At 38.1% G+C, this 16,880-nt stretch overlaps 1 protein-coding gene across 1 annotated transcript in view; it reads left to right on the top strand.

Moving 5' to 3' along the window:
* The first annotated feature begins 5,790 nt into the window (after positions 1–5,790).
* LOC115775612 (zonadhesin-like) overlaps positions 5,791–16,880 on the top strand; it is a 61,477-nt gene continuing 50,387 nt past the window's right edge. Inside the window, 19 exon segments of the mRNA XM_030723080.1 lie at positions 5,791–5,794; positions 7,306–7,455; positions 7,610–7,875; positions 11,130–11,214; positions 11,294–11,437; positions 11,727–11,894; positions 11,988–12,085; positions 12,179–12,257; positions 12,365–12,442; positions 12,556–12,749; positions 12,839–12,980; positions 13,272–13,516; positions 13,849–13,997; positions 14,596–14,724; positions 14,854–14,992; positions 15,264–15,405; positions 15,646–15,842; positions 16,044–16,182; positions 16,502–16,618. Coding sequence (XP_030578940.1) covers positions 5,791–5,794; positions 7,306–7,455; positions 7,610–7,875; positions 11,130–11,214; positions 11,294–11,437; positions 11,727–11,894; positions 11,988–12,085; positions 12,179–12,257; positions 12,365–12,442; positions 12,556–12,749; positions 12,839–12,980; positions 13,272–13,516; positions 13,849–13,997; positions 14,596–14,724; positions 14,854–14,992; positions 15,264–15,405; positions 15,646–15,842; positions 16,044–16,182; positions 16,502–16,618 — 2,665 coding nt within the window.

The following is a 16,880-nucleotide window of genomic DNA, read 5'->3' as shown; positions in this document are numbered from 1 at the left end:
TTGAGAGAAGCCAGTTGAATCTAACAATAGATTAAATGCATTGTTGAGGCTGTCATTCTCAGCATCTACATGGACATTAAAATCACCCACTACAATTATTTTATCTGAACTGAGCACTAAATCAGATAAAAAGTCTGAGAAGTCAGACAGAAATCCACAGCAGACTCTCCAGCCCCACCCCTGCGGCCACCGCTGTGCAAGGCTTCACTGCAGACTCTCCAGCCCTGCCCCTGCAGCCACCACGCGATGCTTTACAGCAGACTCTCCACAGCAGACTCTCCACAGCAGATTCTCCAGCCCCACCCCTGTGGCTGCCATATCATTTGATCAGCCATATCAAATGCAGAACTCTTATCCAGGAGAATTACAGTGGCTTGCAAAAGTACTTATACCCCTTGAACTTTTCCATATTTTGTCACATTACAACCACAAATATAAATATAAATAAATATATTTCACTGGAATTTAATGTGAAAGACCAACACAAAGTGGTATACAATTGTGAAGTGGAACGAAAATTATACGTGATTCAAAACATTTTTTACAAATAAAAAACTGAAAAGCGCAGTGTGCAAATGTATTCAGCCCCCTTTTCTCTGAGTGCAACCAATTGCATTCAGAAGTTGCCTGATGACTGCTAATGACTAAAAAGAGTCCACCTGTGTGTGATCTAGTCTCAGTACAAATACAGCTGCTCTGTGACGGCCTCAGAGGTTGGTTAAGAGAATATTGGGGAGTAAACAGCATCACGAAGTCCAAAGAACACAGCAGACAGGTCAGGAATAAGGTTGTGGAGAAGTTTAAAGCAGGCTTAGGCTTAGATTTCCCAGGCTTTGAACTTCTCACGGAGCACTGTTCAATCCATTATCTGGAAATGGAAAGAGTATGGCACAACTGTACACCTACCAAGACAAGGCCGTCCACCTAAACTTATAGCCTGAACAAGGAGAGCACTGATCAGAGATGTGGCCAAGAGGCCCATGGTGACTCTGGACGAAATGCGGAGATCCACAGCTCAGGTGGGGGAATCTGAGCTGGGGGAAGCTGAGCTGTATCCTACATAGGGTTATGACCAGGACCCTTTCCCAGCTGACAGAGAGTGAGAGGCCAATGCAATCTCATGGCAGTTTATTTCATAAACTGCCATGAGATTGCACCACCTATAATCTATTTGTGTTCCTTACAGTGTGTGTGTGTTCCTCAGCAAAAATTTTTATCAGTCCACTCTCATTCTGATTCATGTCCATTGTAATGAATATTTTCCTGTTTTAAAAAGCAAAAAAAATTCCACATTTGGACATTCAAGTGTCTTAAACCTGCATTCTATCTAGTATATAGTATTAAAAATGGACCTAACGTTATCCCTTGTTTGCTGAACTCCCAGTTTGAAACCTCAGTATGAGCATTTCCCCCACTGTCATCATTTATATGCCCAGTATGACCCAAAATGAGTGTCTAAAACAATGAATTCATTAGCAAAGTATTTATGGAGGCTTAGACTATAAGAACAGCTATTGTCTTCAGATAGAATGCAGGTTTAAGGTACTTAAGCATTAGGTATAGAGGTTTAGGGGAAAAAGGCTTTTGTCTTGACCTCAGTGACTACCAATAAGTTTATTTAATAAAATTTTAATTCAATTAATTTAATTTCAGCTCAGTTCAGTTCTGTTTATATAGCTCCAAATGACAACAAAAGGGCTCCTCAAGGTGCTTTATATTATAAGGTAAAAACCATGCAATGATTACAGGGAAAAACCTTATGATTGACAAGTCCTTAGCCAATGAGCAAGTAGTTTCACAGCCAGTCTCATCACATCTAAGGTTTTGAAACCAAACCAGCAAAGGGGAAAATGCTATTCTCAAATTTATAAACGGAACTTCAGAAATCAGTGAATAATGTCACGGTAGCTATAGCCAGAGTTTAAGGTGGAGTGAAGTGTTTCACTGCTCATGCCTGAGATCCATTAATACATGTCACAGATTTTCCACTCATCATTTTTATGCCTCATTAATCAAACCATGTCACCTGGTTAGGTTTAGGCATTATAAATTACTTGGTTTAGTTTTGACATTAGACACACACACACACACACACACAACAAAACAAAACAAAACAAAACAATACAAACAAAAAACCCATGATGGTGTCCACAAACACAAAAAGGTAAATAGCTTTGTTGTGACCACTTCACATTCATTATGAAACTGGACTGGAGTGCCGGGTCACACCAGTCCATCATAGAGCTAAGCCTCACATGCACCCTACAGCTGATTTAGAATGATCAACTAACCAAAGAGGCATATACAGTAACAGAACCAGTCAAATACACACTCATCCATTCATATGAGTGCGTGAGTGTGTCCAAACTTTTGACTGGTACTGTATATCATGCGCTACAGAAAGGGCACAGCTGCTAAGGAGGTTTTAAAACAAAAATATTTATGCCGTAAGATGATATTGCTAACCACAACAGCAGCCAGATCTTATGCCAAATACAACATTGTGCTGCTTTTTACTATAGAGGTGGAGAATTACACTGAAACTTTCTGGTACAACACTGGCACCTAGTGGTGACACTTGTAGTTACATTATACAACTTCTGATTGAGTGATTTTAAACCACATCCCTGAGAAATACCCTATGCTCATAATGAAACCTTACTTTGGAGGACTTCCTTCATGTAGCAGTATCTTTATTAGACTGGAACTCTCATCCACACCCAGTCATAGACATAGCTGAATCATGTTGATGATTTTAATGATTCAAGCCCAGCCACCACCTACTGTGTTTAAAGGTTATCTTTTATTTCTTTACATGATGCTTTCACAAGTAAAAACACAAGTTTATCAAGTATTTTTTGTAAAGTGATCTCATTTGAAAATGATACACAGGTCTATTATTAGATTAGCGTTATATGATGCCCAGTACAATGTTTGGCTTTTAAGAATCATTGAAAGCTAGAAAAGTTCCAGCAAAATATGCTGACTAGGACACAGTGAGATGGTTCTGTATTCCTTAAAGCACTTTTATACCTAATTGTGATTATTATAATGATTATTATAATGCTACTGCTGCACATCCCTGTTATCTGCATATCTCATTTAATACATTATCCATGTAATACCAGGAAAATATTTTGGCTATACAGGTTTTTAAAAACCAAGGACACAATGGAGACGACAAGGGGCCAACATATGAAGCAATATAAAGAAAATACTCTGAACATTAATGAACCTCAATAATATAATGGAGAATCATCAGATGTTTAAGACTTTGGCATTTTCTGTCTCATTTTCTCTCTACTGTTAAATCTTTTCCTCCTCCACCTATTGTCATTGAGGGTAAACATGTGACCCAGTAGTTTAATTGTTGAGATAAAGCAATTGCCAAGATGATTGTTTCTGGGTGTGACCATTATATTTGATTTTATAGGTAGTTTTTACAGTTCTCTCTCTGCACCCTCAGACCGTTGATTTGACATCACACAAATTCTTGTGAAAATTACATAATCCTCAAGGCTGCAGGGTTTCAGCTTCATATCAGAAATGTCAACTTGCTGTGCATTTTCATCATCAATCTAATACTGTGTCCACTCTTGATTTCAGTAGAGGGGGAGATCCAATTTTTCCTAACAGTCACTAAAAACCAACATATTTTCCCAAGTCCTTTATTTGTAGACAACCATAATATGCCAAAATATATTTTTTCCAAAGCTTTTAGAGTGGAGAAGAGCAAAGTAAAAACTGTGGAATTTTTGAATAATCCTGTTGTTGACACAAAGCAATTGCTTTTATTTTAATGGGCCAACACTGCACAAGAGTTGACCCTGAAGCAGAGATCAGATTAGAGCATTTCCTTCCATCTCACACAGATAAGCTCAGCGGCATTGATGAAATGGGTCATAGGTCAAAGTGTATGGGGAAAATTAAATTAGTCTGGTTGGTGTGGAAAGCAAAGATTGTTTATATTTGTTACAAAAATAAAAAAAAAAAAAAAAAAAACTTGAACCCATAAGAAGTAAGAACAAGATCAAGATGAAAATAAATTAACACTGTGACAATAGTTATGATGCAACTGATTTGATTCAGGCAAAAGCAGATCATCCATAGTGGAAACCTACTTTTAGCCACTGTCTTGACAGGCTGGACCTTTAGCTGTGCTTGTTTCTTTTAGAATCTAGTGCAAACTGTACTGAAAGGTTATTTAAAGAGGTGTTAAGAGTTTCATGCTAATGCAGAGATATAAAATGTAGGTATGCCACATAAGTAAAAAGGGAATAAAAGAGTGCTGCTTTGAGGTTTTGTATTTAGTGAAATATATACTGTCCCCAGAGGATGATTCCTTGAAGCTTACAGGTCTATAGTCCATATGAACACTTTGAAAACACATTAGATCTCAAAGGGAACAAAATCATGCTGGATATCTATACTGATATGGACTGGGTAATGTCACATGTGATCACGGTGAACCTGCTCTCATCTGTAAAAGCACAGCATGACAGTAGTCGACCTGACAGTTCTGGTATTCTATGGTAAATGCCAATCTGGCTCCACATGCCAGGCAGTGAGCACAGGGCTCACTAGAGGATGTTGGCCCTCAGGCCACCCTCATGAAGTCTGTTTCTGATTGTTTGGTCAGAGACATTCACACCAGTGGCTGCTGTAGGTCATTTTGTAGCTCTGGCACTGATCATCCTGTTCCTTCTTGGAAAAAGGAGCAGATACCGGTCCTGCTGATGGATTACAGACTTTCTACAACCACGTCCAGCTCTCCTAGAGTCTCCTGGAATCTCCTCTGTGATCTTGAGACTGTGCTGAGAGGCACAGCAAACCTTCTCGCAATGACACATATTGATGTGCAATCCTGGAGGAGCTGTGCTGCCTGTGCCACCTCTGTAGGGTCCAGGTATGGCCTCATGCTACCAGGGGTGACACTGACTCTAGACAAATCCAAAACTACTGAAAAAACAGTCAGGAAAGATGAAGAGGGAAAAAAGTCAGTGTCCTCCACCTGTAAAACCATTCCTGTTTTGGGGGTTGTGTCATTGTTGCCCTTCTTGTGCACCAAAGCAGCTAGAACTGATCAACAGCCCCCTCTGGTACTTACCTGACGAGATCAATATCCCAGAACTTTCATTGACTTGATGCTATACTATCATTAAAAAATGTTCCTTAATTTTTTTTTTTTTTTTGTGCAGTCCACATTTTCCTAACAGTCTATGTACCACCCATAAGTTGGTGTTGAGGGAATGTGAACACAGGGAAAACCTGTACATTGATACTGATACATTACAAGCTGAAAGGGTGTGTCCCTCTGATCAAAGTTTTATGTTTGTCATGCAATAAGCTTGAATATTTCTTACAGTACACGTTCTTTTTTTCGTAATGCAGTGTTTTATGAACATCCCCACCCTCCTTGTGAACTCCTGAGAGGTCAGCAAGCTCACATACACACAGAGGTACACGTGCACACTTGCCTACTCACACCTAAAGAGAACACACCCTGTCCTTGTGGTTCACGGTTACTTATTTACAGATTTCACCACATCATACAGTATAGTTCACCATCCACACCACTTCCCCAAGCACCCCCCCTTGCACATCCTCACCCTATAAAAAGTCTTCCAATCTGTCTTTCTGTCTCATAGTGCTAACTAATGTTAGCCATGGAAACATTAAAATTTTTAATTTTGTTATTATGGATGTGTAATTCCAGAGCAGGACAGATAGTGTACAGGTGAGTTACCAAAAGTGATCATTCTATTAGTGATATACTTTAGTGATAGACGAATGGGTGAGTGCGTCCAAACTTTTGACTGGTACTGTGCGCATGTGTGCGTGTGTGTGTGTGTGTGTGTATTAGATGACTATGGTTGTGATTTTTATAAATAAAATTTAATTGAATGAAATAACTGCTTTGACTAAAAAAGCAGGAAATACTGTGAAATTATATATAAAAATATAAGGTTTCCACTTCAAAATTATTATAAATGTTACATTTGAGTGCATTTTTAAAATGTTACTGTTTGGCTATTTTAGTTATGAAGTGGGAATTTCTTCATCTCTATCTTACAAAGAACTTATTTGGAAAATGGAATACATTTGACAAAAATGCTTCATAAGCACTACTTCAATGGACCAAACAAATAGTGTCCTATTTCAAAAATGCTTCCATGTTCATGTATGTGATGCATTTATATTTGCTTTTGTAATTTAGTGAATTGGATTGCAGTGGTTGAACTTAATTCTTCCACTCTATTTCAGTAAACCACCCCAAGAATAACTAATTGTTTTACGCACCTTTCACTATGACCATCAGTGTGTTCCTTTGAGTGTGTCTTTTTTTTTTTTCTTTTCTATGTCATACAGAGTTTTAGCAAAACTTTAACCTGCACCTTTCTCTTATTTGCAGACTGCAGAATGAACAGACAGAAGATGGTATGTTGGTTTTAGTCATCTACTACATGGTTTGCACATTCAGGAGACATAAAGTGCAGTTTTAGCAAGGCTTAGGGAACATGCTATCTCAGAGATGTGGCAGTAGTGCAGCATGTGATCCATCTACAATACTGTTCTTGGAATAGATTTGGACTTTAACTCTTTGCAGCTTCTTATCTTACGTATTCATAACAAGAGCCCTTTTAAAATGTCCAAGTGTGTTAAAACAGACCAAATATACACAGAAAAATTGTCTCTTATTTTTTACTGTATTTAATGTCTGTATTATTAAGATGTTACTTGTCAGAAATGATTAGCTTGAAGCCTAACCTACCAACACGCTCTGTTGTATTTAAGTGTAGTAAAGATGTGATGCGAGTCTATTCTGTTATAGATTATTACTGGCTTTAGATGCCTTCACTTGAATGTATCCACATTGAATTTAATCAAAATCACTTTGGACACAGCTGTTGTTTTCAGAATTCATAGATGAGCAGAAGTTGTGGAAGGAAAATTTTTGACCCAACAGTGGATTGATGTCAAATTTCAAAATTTCATTTTGGTATTTTCCTAAATGTTACAGTTTGATTTTAACTAGTTCACTTAAGTTTTTAACGCCGTCCTCTTATTATTGAATTGCCAAAACCAAAAAGAGAGAGAGAGGGAGCAGATGATTAACATGTTACTGAATTGTCAAATTAGCTATTACTGAGCACAAGTTTATAGAGTTGCAGAGAGTATTTTATGGAATTTTTGCCTCCAGTTTTTCCAAAGAATCAATTATCTTTGTAGCTTTGATGCAGATTGTTAATGTAATCTCATGTTATTATATCCATGCACTTATCTGTCTGTAATGTGTTTCCACAGCAGTGGTGGTGACTTCTTGTGACTTTAACCAAGACAGTGACCCATTCTGCGATTTTAGCCAGGACACTACAGACAACAGTGATTGGACCCGACATAAAGGTCAAACTCCTACACCGTCCACTGGCCCTGATGGAGACTACCCAGATGGAGGTTAGTAAGTTTTATTTAGTATTACGTATTTTTTTCTTTCTTGTTACATGATTATATAGAATGAGATTAATTAAGAGTTTGAGGATAGAAACATTGAGCTTTGACTCCAGATCAGAAATAGAAATATCTTTCTTCTGTGTCATTCTTTCTGCAGAGGGATTCTACATCTATCACGAGTGTGACAATGTGGCTAATGGACAGGGAGCTCGTTTGCTGAGCCCTCCCATCTCCTCATCAGCCTCACAGATCTGTGTTCAGTTTAACTACTACATGTATGGGACAGACAATATGAATATTTTGAGAGTTCTGGCAAAAACTCCTAGTAGTGAGGGGGATGTGTGGAACAAGACTGGTATCCAGAGTCCATCCTGGTTGAATGGTTCTGTCACCGTGTCCCAACCCAACAGTCAGAACCTCACTGTGAGTGTTACCAGGTCACTTTAACAACTAAGAGCAAAAACTTGTACACAGGAGCAACAGGAGCCACAGGAGCCTGGCAATTTAGTCAAAGGGAAGTTGTTCATATTCTGAACTTTCATTAAACATTAGCATTAAAGCTAAATAAACTGATTCAAAAAGTTCCGGAAATATACATTTCACATTTTTTTGAGCTTGTGTACACAGAACTGGTATTTTATGTGCTGAAAATACTTCATGCTCCATTTTTGCTAGAGCTTGGAGAATATTTGGGGATTTGTGGGAGCTACTGGAAACATAAGTGTTTTTGTACAGATACACAGAAAAACACTATGTTGCTACAAAACATATATTTAAACACGATAAAAGTCAAAACATATAAAGATTATTTTACGGCCGCTTTTATCGCTTTATAATTGCTTTTAGAACAGCTGTAAAACAATCACTCAGAATGCTGAATGAGACAACACAGATAGGTGCTGATGTTGAGACAAACCTAAGAACATATCTATGATAACACTCTTTATAACATGTTCATAAAGTTTCCAGCTGTCACACCCTGAATGATAAGCCTGAGCTGTGTTATATTCTTATAGGGTTACTTTTAACCACTAATCAGTCTTGATTTTATTTGCAAATTACACTTCCTGCATCATTGTGATTGACTGCTGTTAAATATTAAAAGACAACTAGAAGAGTTAACCGGTGAGTCTCAGATTTAATAAATCATAGTAGAAGGGCCTGCTGACATGATGTAACGAAACCTAGTCAAAGATCAAGTTAATGAAAATGTGGAGATATTGCACTTCTGTTTGCTTACTAAATTTAGAGCCACACTATCTGTTGCACAATTCACTTGTAGTGAAATGAAAGCTCAAGACTAGGATCTTGAAACACTTTCAGGTTATTTTTGAGTAAAATCAATATACAGACATGATGTTCTACTAAAGAGCTCTGTGTACTGTTATAAATCATTAAAACAAAATAAACGAAAGGAGGGTAATCAGGTCCTGTAACCTTTTCTTTTTCTCCCCCTTTCGTTTGAAACACTTCCTTCAAAGGAAACTGAAGTGCAGTTATAAAGCAGATGTGCTTCTGGAATGACACACAAAGACTTAGCAGTGAAACAAGATCATTATTTTGGAGTGGATTGATTCTCTGGCCTCTTATACTCACATTTTATTGATTAGTCAACAGTGATGGTATAGTTACCTTGAAAAAGTAGTCCGCCTACTGATTACTCCTTTAAAAAGTAACTTAGTTACTTTGCTGATTACTTAATTTTAGAAGTAACTAAGTTAGATTACAAGTTATTTTATTAGTTACTTTCAACAGCGGCCGGTCTTGTGCCAAAAAGTGATCATCTGTCATAAAGTGATTCAGATATTTCTGTGTGCTTTTATGTGTAATGTCTTTGCTTATATTGGTAAATAGAGTGCAGTCAACATGATTTATGAAGGGCTTATATATAAAATGCAGAAATAACCTGTTTTTCAACAATCTTTATGAGTCTGTGTTATTGTAACTACATTATAATCAATCCAGTGATTTTTGGCCACTTCAAATATCTTTATAGAACTGTGATGTTATATCAGTTGTGATTTCTGCAGCTTTCTGAGCCAGATTTCTGTTTAAAAAGACATTTTTAATGTCAGACAGTTTTTACCTTGAAAAAAAAAAAAAGAATACGTAAAAGTCACTTTGCCAAAACCTGAGTTCAGCTTCTACCTTGTGATAGAAATGCTGTTTCTCACTCAGAATTACCTGATATCATTCATGAGAGATATGTTTGATATATACTTAACAGATTATAGGTCAACAAGTCATTTACAGCCTTTTAAATACAGGGAACTACCGAAAATTTCTTTTTGGCAGACGATCACTTTTTTGGCACAATACCAGCCTCTACTACATACTGTAGCAGAGGGCTTTTCAACTTTTTCAGCTCTCCCCCCACTTACTAGTTTGTACTGAAGTCCAGTTTTTGTTGTTTGGGTGCTGGGGGGCTCCTGCATTAGCCGCAGCTCTGCTTCGCTCCACCTGTTGCGACTCGCTCTGTAAGTTTGACTGCGTTGTGACTCTAGATGTTTCTTCATATTTGATGTAGTGTTTTTGAAGCTAGATAGCACTTTGTCGCCAGCACAGAGTGCACAACTAACCTTGATGTTGTCATCTTTAGCTGACACAAACTCACAGTAGTTCAGCTAGAAAACGCGCATCTCTCTCCTCTCTGCACTGTTTACATTTGTGTCGCTGTGCTGTTATTGTCCTCATGCTGAAAACGGGACTGAACTGTCACATCAGTCAGACGTCACTCCCCGAGAAGCAAGAAGAAAGCAAAAATATATCTTTGTACTGAGAAAAATGACAAAAAAGTAATGCACAGTTACTTGGATTAGTAACTTTAATCTGATTACTGGACTGCAAATAGTAACTTGTTAGATTACTCGTTACCAAGAAAAAGTAGTCAGATTAGAGTAACACGTTACTTGTGGCGCGTTACTGACATCACTTGGTCAACTCTTCCACCTCCCACTTGATTATAGTCTGAATCTTTCCAAAGTAAGTGAAATAATCTGCCAGTGCACTAAGATAATTACAATTGCTAAAATTTCTTGAAATAAGACAAATATCTAGTCTTAAGACAAAATAAGTTTAATAATCTTACACATTCAGCTCTTGCTTAGTATATCACTCTCAAAACATGATCAAAAATGCTTTTTGGTTGAATATAAGATTGTGAGACTTACTCAGTTTTTGTAGTGTAGTCATAATTTTCAACCTTTTCAAATGAGTGAAAATACTTGTCATTTTTCAGCCTGTGTTGAATTAAGTTATACTACAGGTTACATATATTTTAAAGCACAAAGCCCTTCAAGTCAAACATTTTAATGTAGCAATAATACAGCAATAACTACAATTGTAGCTCATTTTTTAACTTTGTAATAAGAGTGTATATAAAGTAAAACAATATTTTTCCTTTCTTCTTTTTGTGCTCTATCTTTAGGGAAAGGGTGGTGTTTGTAAAGAGATTTGCTTACATGGATGGTTACTAGCTGATGTAAAAACAGTTTGCTCCATAACACCTTCCTCCAGGTGTTATGGAGTTTAGACTGGCAGATGTTTCCTCCCGTCTCTAAAAGCATCAGCATCTTGAAGAAAAACTCTTTCTTTATGTTATTTTGTGTATCATTATGTATATAATGAAAGTTCTATCTTTTATGATTTAGCGTGATGTTTTCTTTGCATGTCTGCAGATCGTCTTTGAGGCTCAAAGAGGCGTATCTTCTTCCTGCGACTCAGCTCTGGACAACATTGTCATTACTGAAGGACCATGTCCCTGTGAGTTCTCACACATGCACATACAAAAACACACAATCACATTCTGATGTATCACTAATGTCTAAATTTTTGTTTACAGCTTGCTGTGATTTTGACATTTTTGATGATCTTTGTGGGTGGACGACTCAAACTGAGGTTCCTGAAATACTTGGCTTCATTCAGTGGTTAGGGCAATCTGAGACTGAAGGCAGTGGACCTGATAATGACTTCTCTAAACCTGGACGTAAGTGATTCTTCTTTTGTGAGATCTGTATAGAAATGAATGTTTCACTGAGTTGACCAATATGTTAAAGAACATTTCAAGAACAGAAGTTAGACTAAGTTTCCAAAAACTATTTTCATCTTTCAATATTTACATAGCACAGAGGACTGCTTTCTGTCCTGCTTTACGGTTAAGCATACTGATACTATTGTGGTACTGACAATAAATCAGCACTCTGATAATGATTTTATTTATTTATGTATTGATTCATTTGCTTTAATTCATATCTTCACAACCTTTACATATGTAGTTGGTCACTACATGTTGTTGGAGTCTTCTGAAGCTATCCCTGGAGTCAGTGCTCAGATCACAAGTCCTTCAATAACCCCCCCCTCTGGATGTCTTGAGCTTACCTTCCACTACTACCTGTATGGTACTAGTACCACCATGCAGATCAGTGTCCACACAATCACCACAGGTAAAAGAACAAAAGGATGCACTGTCATAATGGAAGAATGTTTGACCAAAAGACAATGAAAATATTTGTTTGGATTGTTTTTCTGTTTACCAGATGGAACTCTTGGAACTGCTCTTTTCACTATCAAAGGGAACCAAGGGAAAGGCTGGAAGCCTGTAAAGGTCCGCTACCTGGGAACTGCTACTATTAAGGTAAATATTAGAGCACTATAAGTCTCTGTGTGTATGTCTATGTGTAGGCTTAAAGTGACAGGCATATTGATATGCATTTCATATGCATTTCAGTTTGTGATAGAGGGTACCTATGGTGAAACCCCTCAGACAGATATTGCTGTTGATGCTGTTTGTATCATGACCTGCAAAGGTGAGAGACTGACCCCCCCCCCCCCCCCCCCCCCCCTTGCACGTTCAGAAACATGGGTCGGTTGTGTAAGTGTCAACATGAGAAACTATGTGCTGTTTCATTTATAGTTCAGCCAACAACTCCTCTGCCACCAGTAACAACCCCTGGACCAACTACACCTAAACCAAGTACATCCAAGCCACCAAGTAAGACATGTTTTATCAGATGTTTTTTCAGTGACATTTCACTCAAGAACTTGTGAACTTTTTCTTTTCCATTCCTGCTCATATTTATGTTGCATCATATTCTTTCTCCACAGACCCCTGCCCTCCTAACGCAGAGTATATTGAGTGTGGTCCAGCTTGTATTCCCACCTGTATGGAACCCTCCACCAACTGTTCTGGCTCCTGTATCAGTGGCTGTTTCTGCAAACCAGGCTTTGTCTTCAAAGGAAGTCGTTGTGTGCCACTGGAAAAATGTGGCTGTTTAGATGACCAAAATAACTATTATGAGGTCAGATATCCTAGTTAGTACTGTATACTGTGTACATTTTCTGACTTATAGTATACATTCTCAGTATTGACTGTGTTCATTTTATCCAGCCTGGTGAGGTTGTGTTTGGAGACGGCTGCACAAAGCTGTGTCACTGTGCAGGGAACTACACTTTGGAATGTGTTGACAATTCCTGCGATCCCACTGAAGAGTGTCGAGAGATTAATGGTGTTGCAGGCTGTTATCCTAAAGGTAATAATAATGTCTGATAACTTATCAAAGAATTTGTATTGGAACTTGTTCCTTTAATATGTGTAATTTGAGCAATGGATGGTCTAGTCACACCTGAAGACAACAGTTTTTGGAGCTGTGCTGAAACATGATTTAACAAATACTGTGTAATAAATTAAATCTAAATACATTACGTTATGAAGTTGTAAGTTGATAGTTTCCAGCGGTGAGATTAATACACCCTGTAAATTACTTAATTGAATGTCTGAAATATTTGGAAAAAAAAATTGCTCACTTACAGTTTCCCCTCAGGTACATCCACTTGCATAGCATCTGGTGATCCACACTACACCACTTTTGACAAACGCAATTACAACTTCATGGGCAACTGCAGCTATCTGATGTCTAGTCCATGCAATGACACAAGTGTGCCATACTTTGAGGTCCATGCTGACAATGAAAATCGGTATAACACGCCAACCGTCTCATATGTGAAGGCTGTCCATGTATATGCACACATGATGAAGATCTCCATTCTCAAAGGTGGCACTGTGCAGGTAAGAAATGGGAGGAGGAACCCTCATATTCTGCATGTATTCCTGTTTTGCAGTTCAAAAACAGTCACACTCTTAGAAATTTCTCTCCCCAACCAGTTACAGCAGGTCATTTCAGCACTGATTTAATTCGAAAATTATATGAATATAACATATAAAATGATAAAAATAAAAAAAAGTTCTTATTGTGTATGGATAAATGGGAGAAATAAACAGGCTTTCCAATGGTATAAGGTCTATTGCTGTTTTTGCATTGTTAGAACAAAGTATGAAAGACAAATTTCATTACTTTTTTGGTGCTAAATTTATTAATCATCCCTTCTTTTCACATACAGGTTAATGGGACCAATGTCAACCTGCCACTCTCCCCGGCCCCTGGTGTTTCTGTGTTCAAGTCAGGAAAACACTACACTGTCTCCATGAACTTCGGTGTGACTGTTCGCTATGATGGAAACCACTTCATGGACATCAAAGTGATCAAAGAGTGAGTGAAGACCAAAGTCATGTTTTCATTATGAAGAAAAATTCTCTGAATAACTACTTGTCCAGAAATCCACATCCATACTAACGGGACTAAAAACATATTTGGACTTTTGATGTAAACTGAACATGACTCTTTCATGTGTAGGCAGTAATAAGGTGCTAAAAGGCAGAACTGAATGGCACAGCAGCTGCTAGCATAGAGAATATCAGCAGATATTGAAAGTGTTTTTGTTTTTATCCACATGGGAATGTGACAAGTCGTGGAAACATAAGTAATGACAAATTTACCAATCTATCATCTGATGTGGATGTGTGATCTTTTCAAAAGCCTCCATTCCTGCCTGTCCACACTCAATCCAATCCAAGACTTTTCAGTCTAAAACGGAGTCAACAGAATTTCCAGTCTCAGAAGTGCAATAATGTTGGAACTGTGCAGATGCTCGGCACAAGTTATTAGATTCTCATTTTAGTGTGAGGTTCAGCCTAATGTTGAAAATGAAGCAGCATTTGGCTGGAATTAAAACAAGTTGCAAGGCTGAATGAATTGTTACTCTTGCTTCCACAAAACTGTGACGTGCTCATTTTCTCGTCATCTGCAGCTATCAGAACAAGCTGTGTGGACTGTGTGGCGACTATGATGGAAATACTAAAGATGACTTCCGCAAACCAGATGGAAGCTTGGCTGCCAATGCCAATGACTTTGGACACAGTTGGAACACGGATCCCGAGTAAGAATTACATAAGATACAAGCGTGTACCAACACTTCAAATCCTTTTTTTCCTTTTAGAAATGTTCTCATTATATGCACCACTGACAAAAAGACAACATTTTTTATGCTGAACATTTGTCTTGACAGATGTAATAAGAAACCCAACACTACCATCCCCGGGTGTGATGAAGAAGACCGGGAACTGTATGAAAGCTCTGGTTATTGTGGCATTCTGCTGGACAAAAATGGCCCTTTTTCTGTGTGCCACCCAAAAGTCAACCCCAATGTATGTACATGTAGATTAGTACATAGAGTATAGTACAGTATAGTGAATTTATGTATGTAAATGTTTGAACACAATGCACCAACTTAATGATAAAGGTGTATTAAATGAAAGACTAGCTTCTGTTGACACATCATAAGTTATTGTATGTATTGAGCTTGATTGTAGAAATATGGGTAACAGATATGAATGTGAAGCACATCTTTTGAATTTCTGCTTTTAGTTGGTGCATCGTAATATTAAGCATCATAACAAACTAATGTTTTGTTCTCAGAATTACTTCAAGGACTGTGTCTTTGACTTGTGTGAGCTGGATGGAGCCAAGCCCATTTTGTGTGAAGCCATTGAAGCCTATGTCAATGAATGCCAAGACCGTGGGGTCAGCATTGGACAATGGAGGAATGAAACTTTCTGCCGTGAGTGCTGGAAGGACAAATGATCTAATTTAGTCCTGTATTCATAAAACATATTTAGCTGAAAACAATCTTGGCTGAGCAGTTGGGACAAAATCACACAAAAAGCTTTATGTCAGTTCAAAAATGATCTTTAAGTATTCTTGTGAAAAGCTGTCATTCCGAATCACTAGACTCTCTTAATATTTCCAGCACATACTTTTATTCCCTGTCACTAACTTCAGCCTTTTGTGGTCTCCTTAGCACTAAGCTGCCCCCCCAACAGCCACTACGAACCCTGTGCAGATCCTTGTCAGGAGACATGTTTTGGAAGACCCCCCTCCTGCGCTGGTCCGTGCTCTGAGGCCTGTGTGTGTGATCCCAGCTACGTCCTGAGTGCTGGCAAGTGCATCAAGGAGGACTCGTGTGGCTGCAAGCACTCGAACGGTCAATATTATGAGGTACAGTCTGATAGACCAGCAGTGCATGATTTATGTGTGTCAGGTCACTTTTACTTATGTGGGCAAATGCCACAAAATTCCAAAAGAAAACTGTCATGTGTTTATGAGCTCTCCAAAACAACACTTTCATGCATAAAATAATTACAAACAATCAACTGTGTGCACTATGCTGAACTGTCACTTTTGTTGTGCATCTCTCAGCCTGGAGAGGAGTTTTTTGAGGAAGACTGCAAGCAAAAGTGTCGGTGTGATGCTGCCGGCATTACCTGTGAACCCTCGGAATGTCCCCCGATGCACGAATGTAAACTCCAGGATGGAGAGCTGGGCTGCTATCCCACTGGTATGTTTGTATTTTTAGATCCAAAATGAGTAAAGCTTTGCCTGTTACATTCTAATTGTTACATGCATTTCTTAGTAACACAAATCATAGAATCATCGAATCATAGATTCGTTGCTTTTCTTTAGGAAAGAAAAGCAACGAATCTGCTTTTCTGTCTAGTCAGAAAATTCTGTTGTCACTGTATCTGTTTTTAATGCCAACGTAAGTCCAAAGCAGAAGTGAAGTGCACGCTTATTGAATAATTGTTTTACAGTGAGTTCAGCTGTGCTTTAGTCTTGTGATCCTGATGAATCCAGGCTCTTTGTTCCCTTTTTCTCAGGCTCCCAGGACTGTGTAGTCTCTGGGGATCCTCACTACAACACATTTGACAAGAAGTACTACAGTTTCATGGGAACTTGTACTTACACGCTGGCCAGAACCTGTAGGAATAGTACAGGTATGCACACATTTTTCATTGGTTTCTCTTTGTATTTTTTTTCTATTTTTGAAAGACTTGCCACACCAAACCCACAGATCAGTTGACATTTAAATGAGTTAAATGAGTATCATCCATTCATTACCATGATCAGTTCACTACAATTACAGGACAGGTTCAAACAACCATAGAACATTAGTCTGCTCCAGTCAACATTTGTACACTGAATCATCAGGAAGCATGACACATATTGTTTCATTCACACATTTGCTGAAAGAAGAAA

This window comes from Archocentrus centrarchus, unplaced genomic scaffold, assembly GCF_007364275.1.
Source record: "Archocentrus centrarchus isolate MPI-CPG fArcCen1 unplaced genomic scaffold, fArcCen1 scaffold_24_ctg1, whole genome shotgun sequence".
In the NCBI taxonomy this organism is placed as follows: Eukaryota; Metazoa; Chordata; class Actinopteri; order Cichliformes; family Cichlidae; genus Archocentrus; species Archocentrus centrarchus.
The sequence above is the reverse complement of the archived record's forward strand: the minus strand, read 5'-3'. Positions and strand labels throughout refer to the sequence as shown.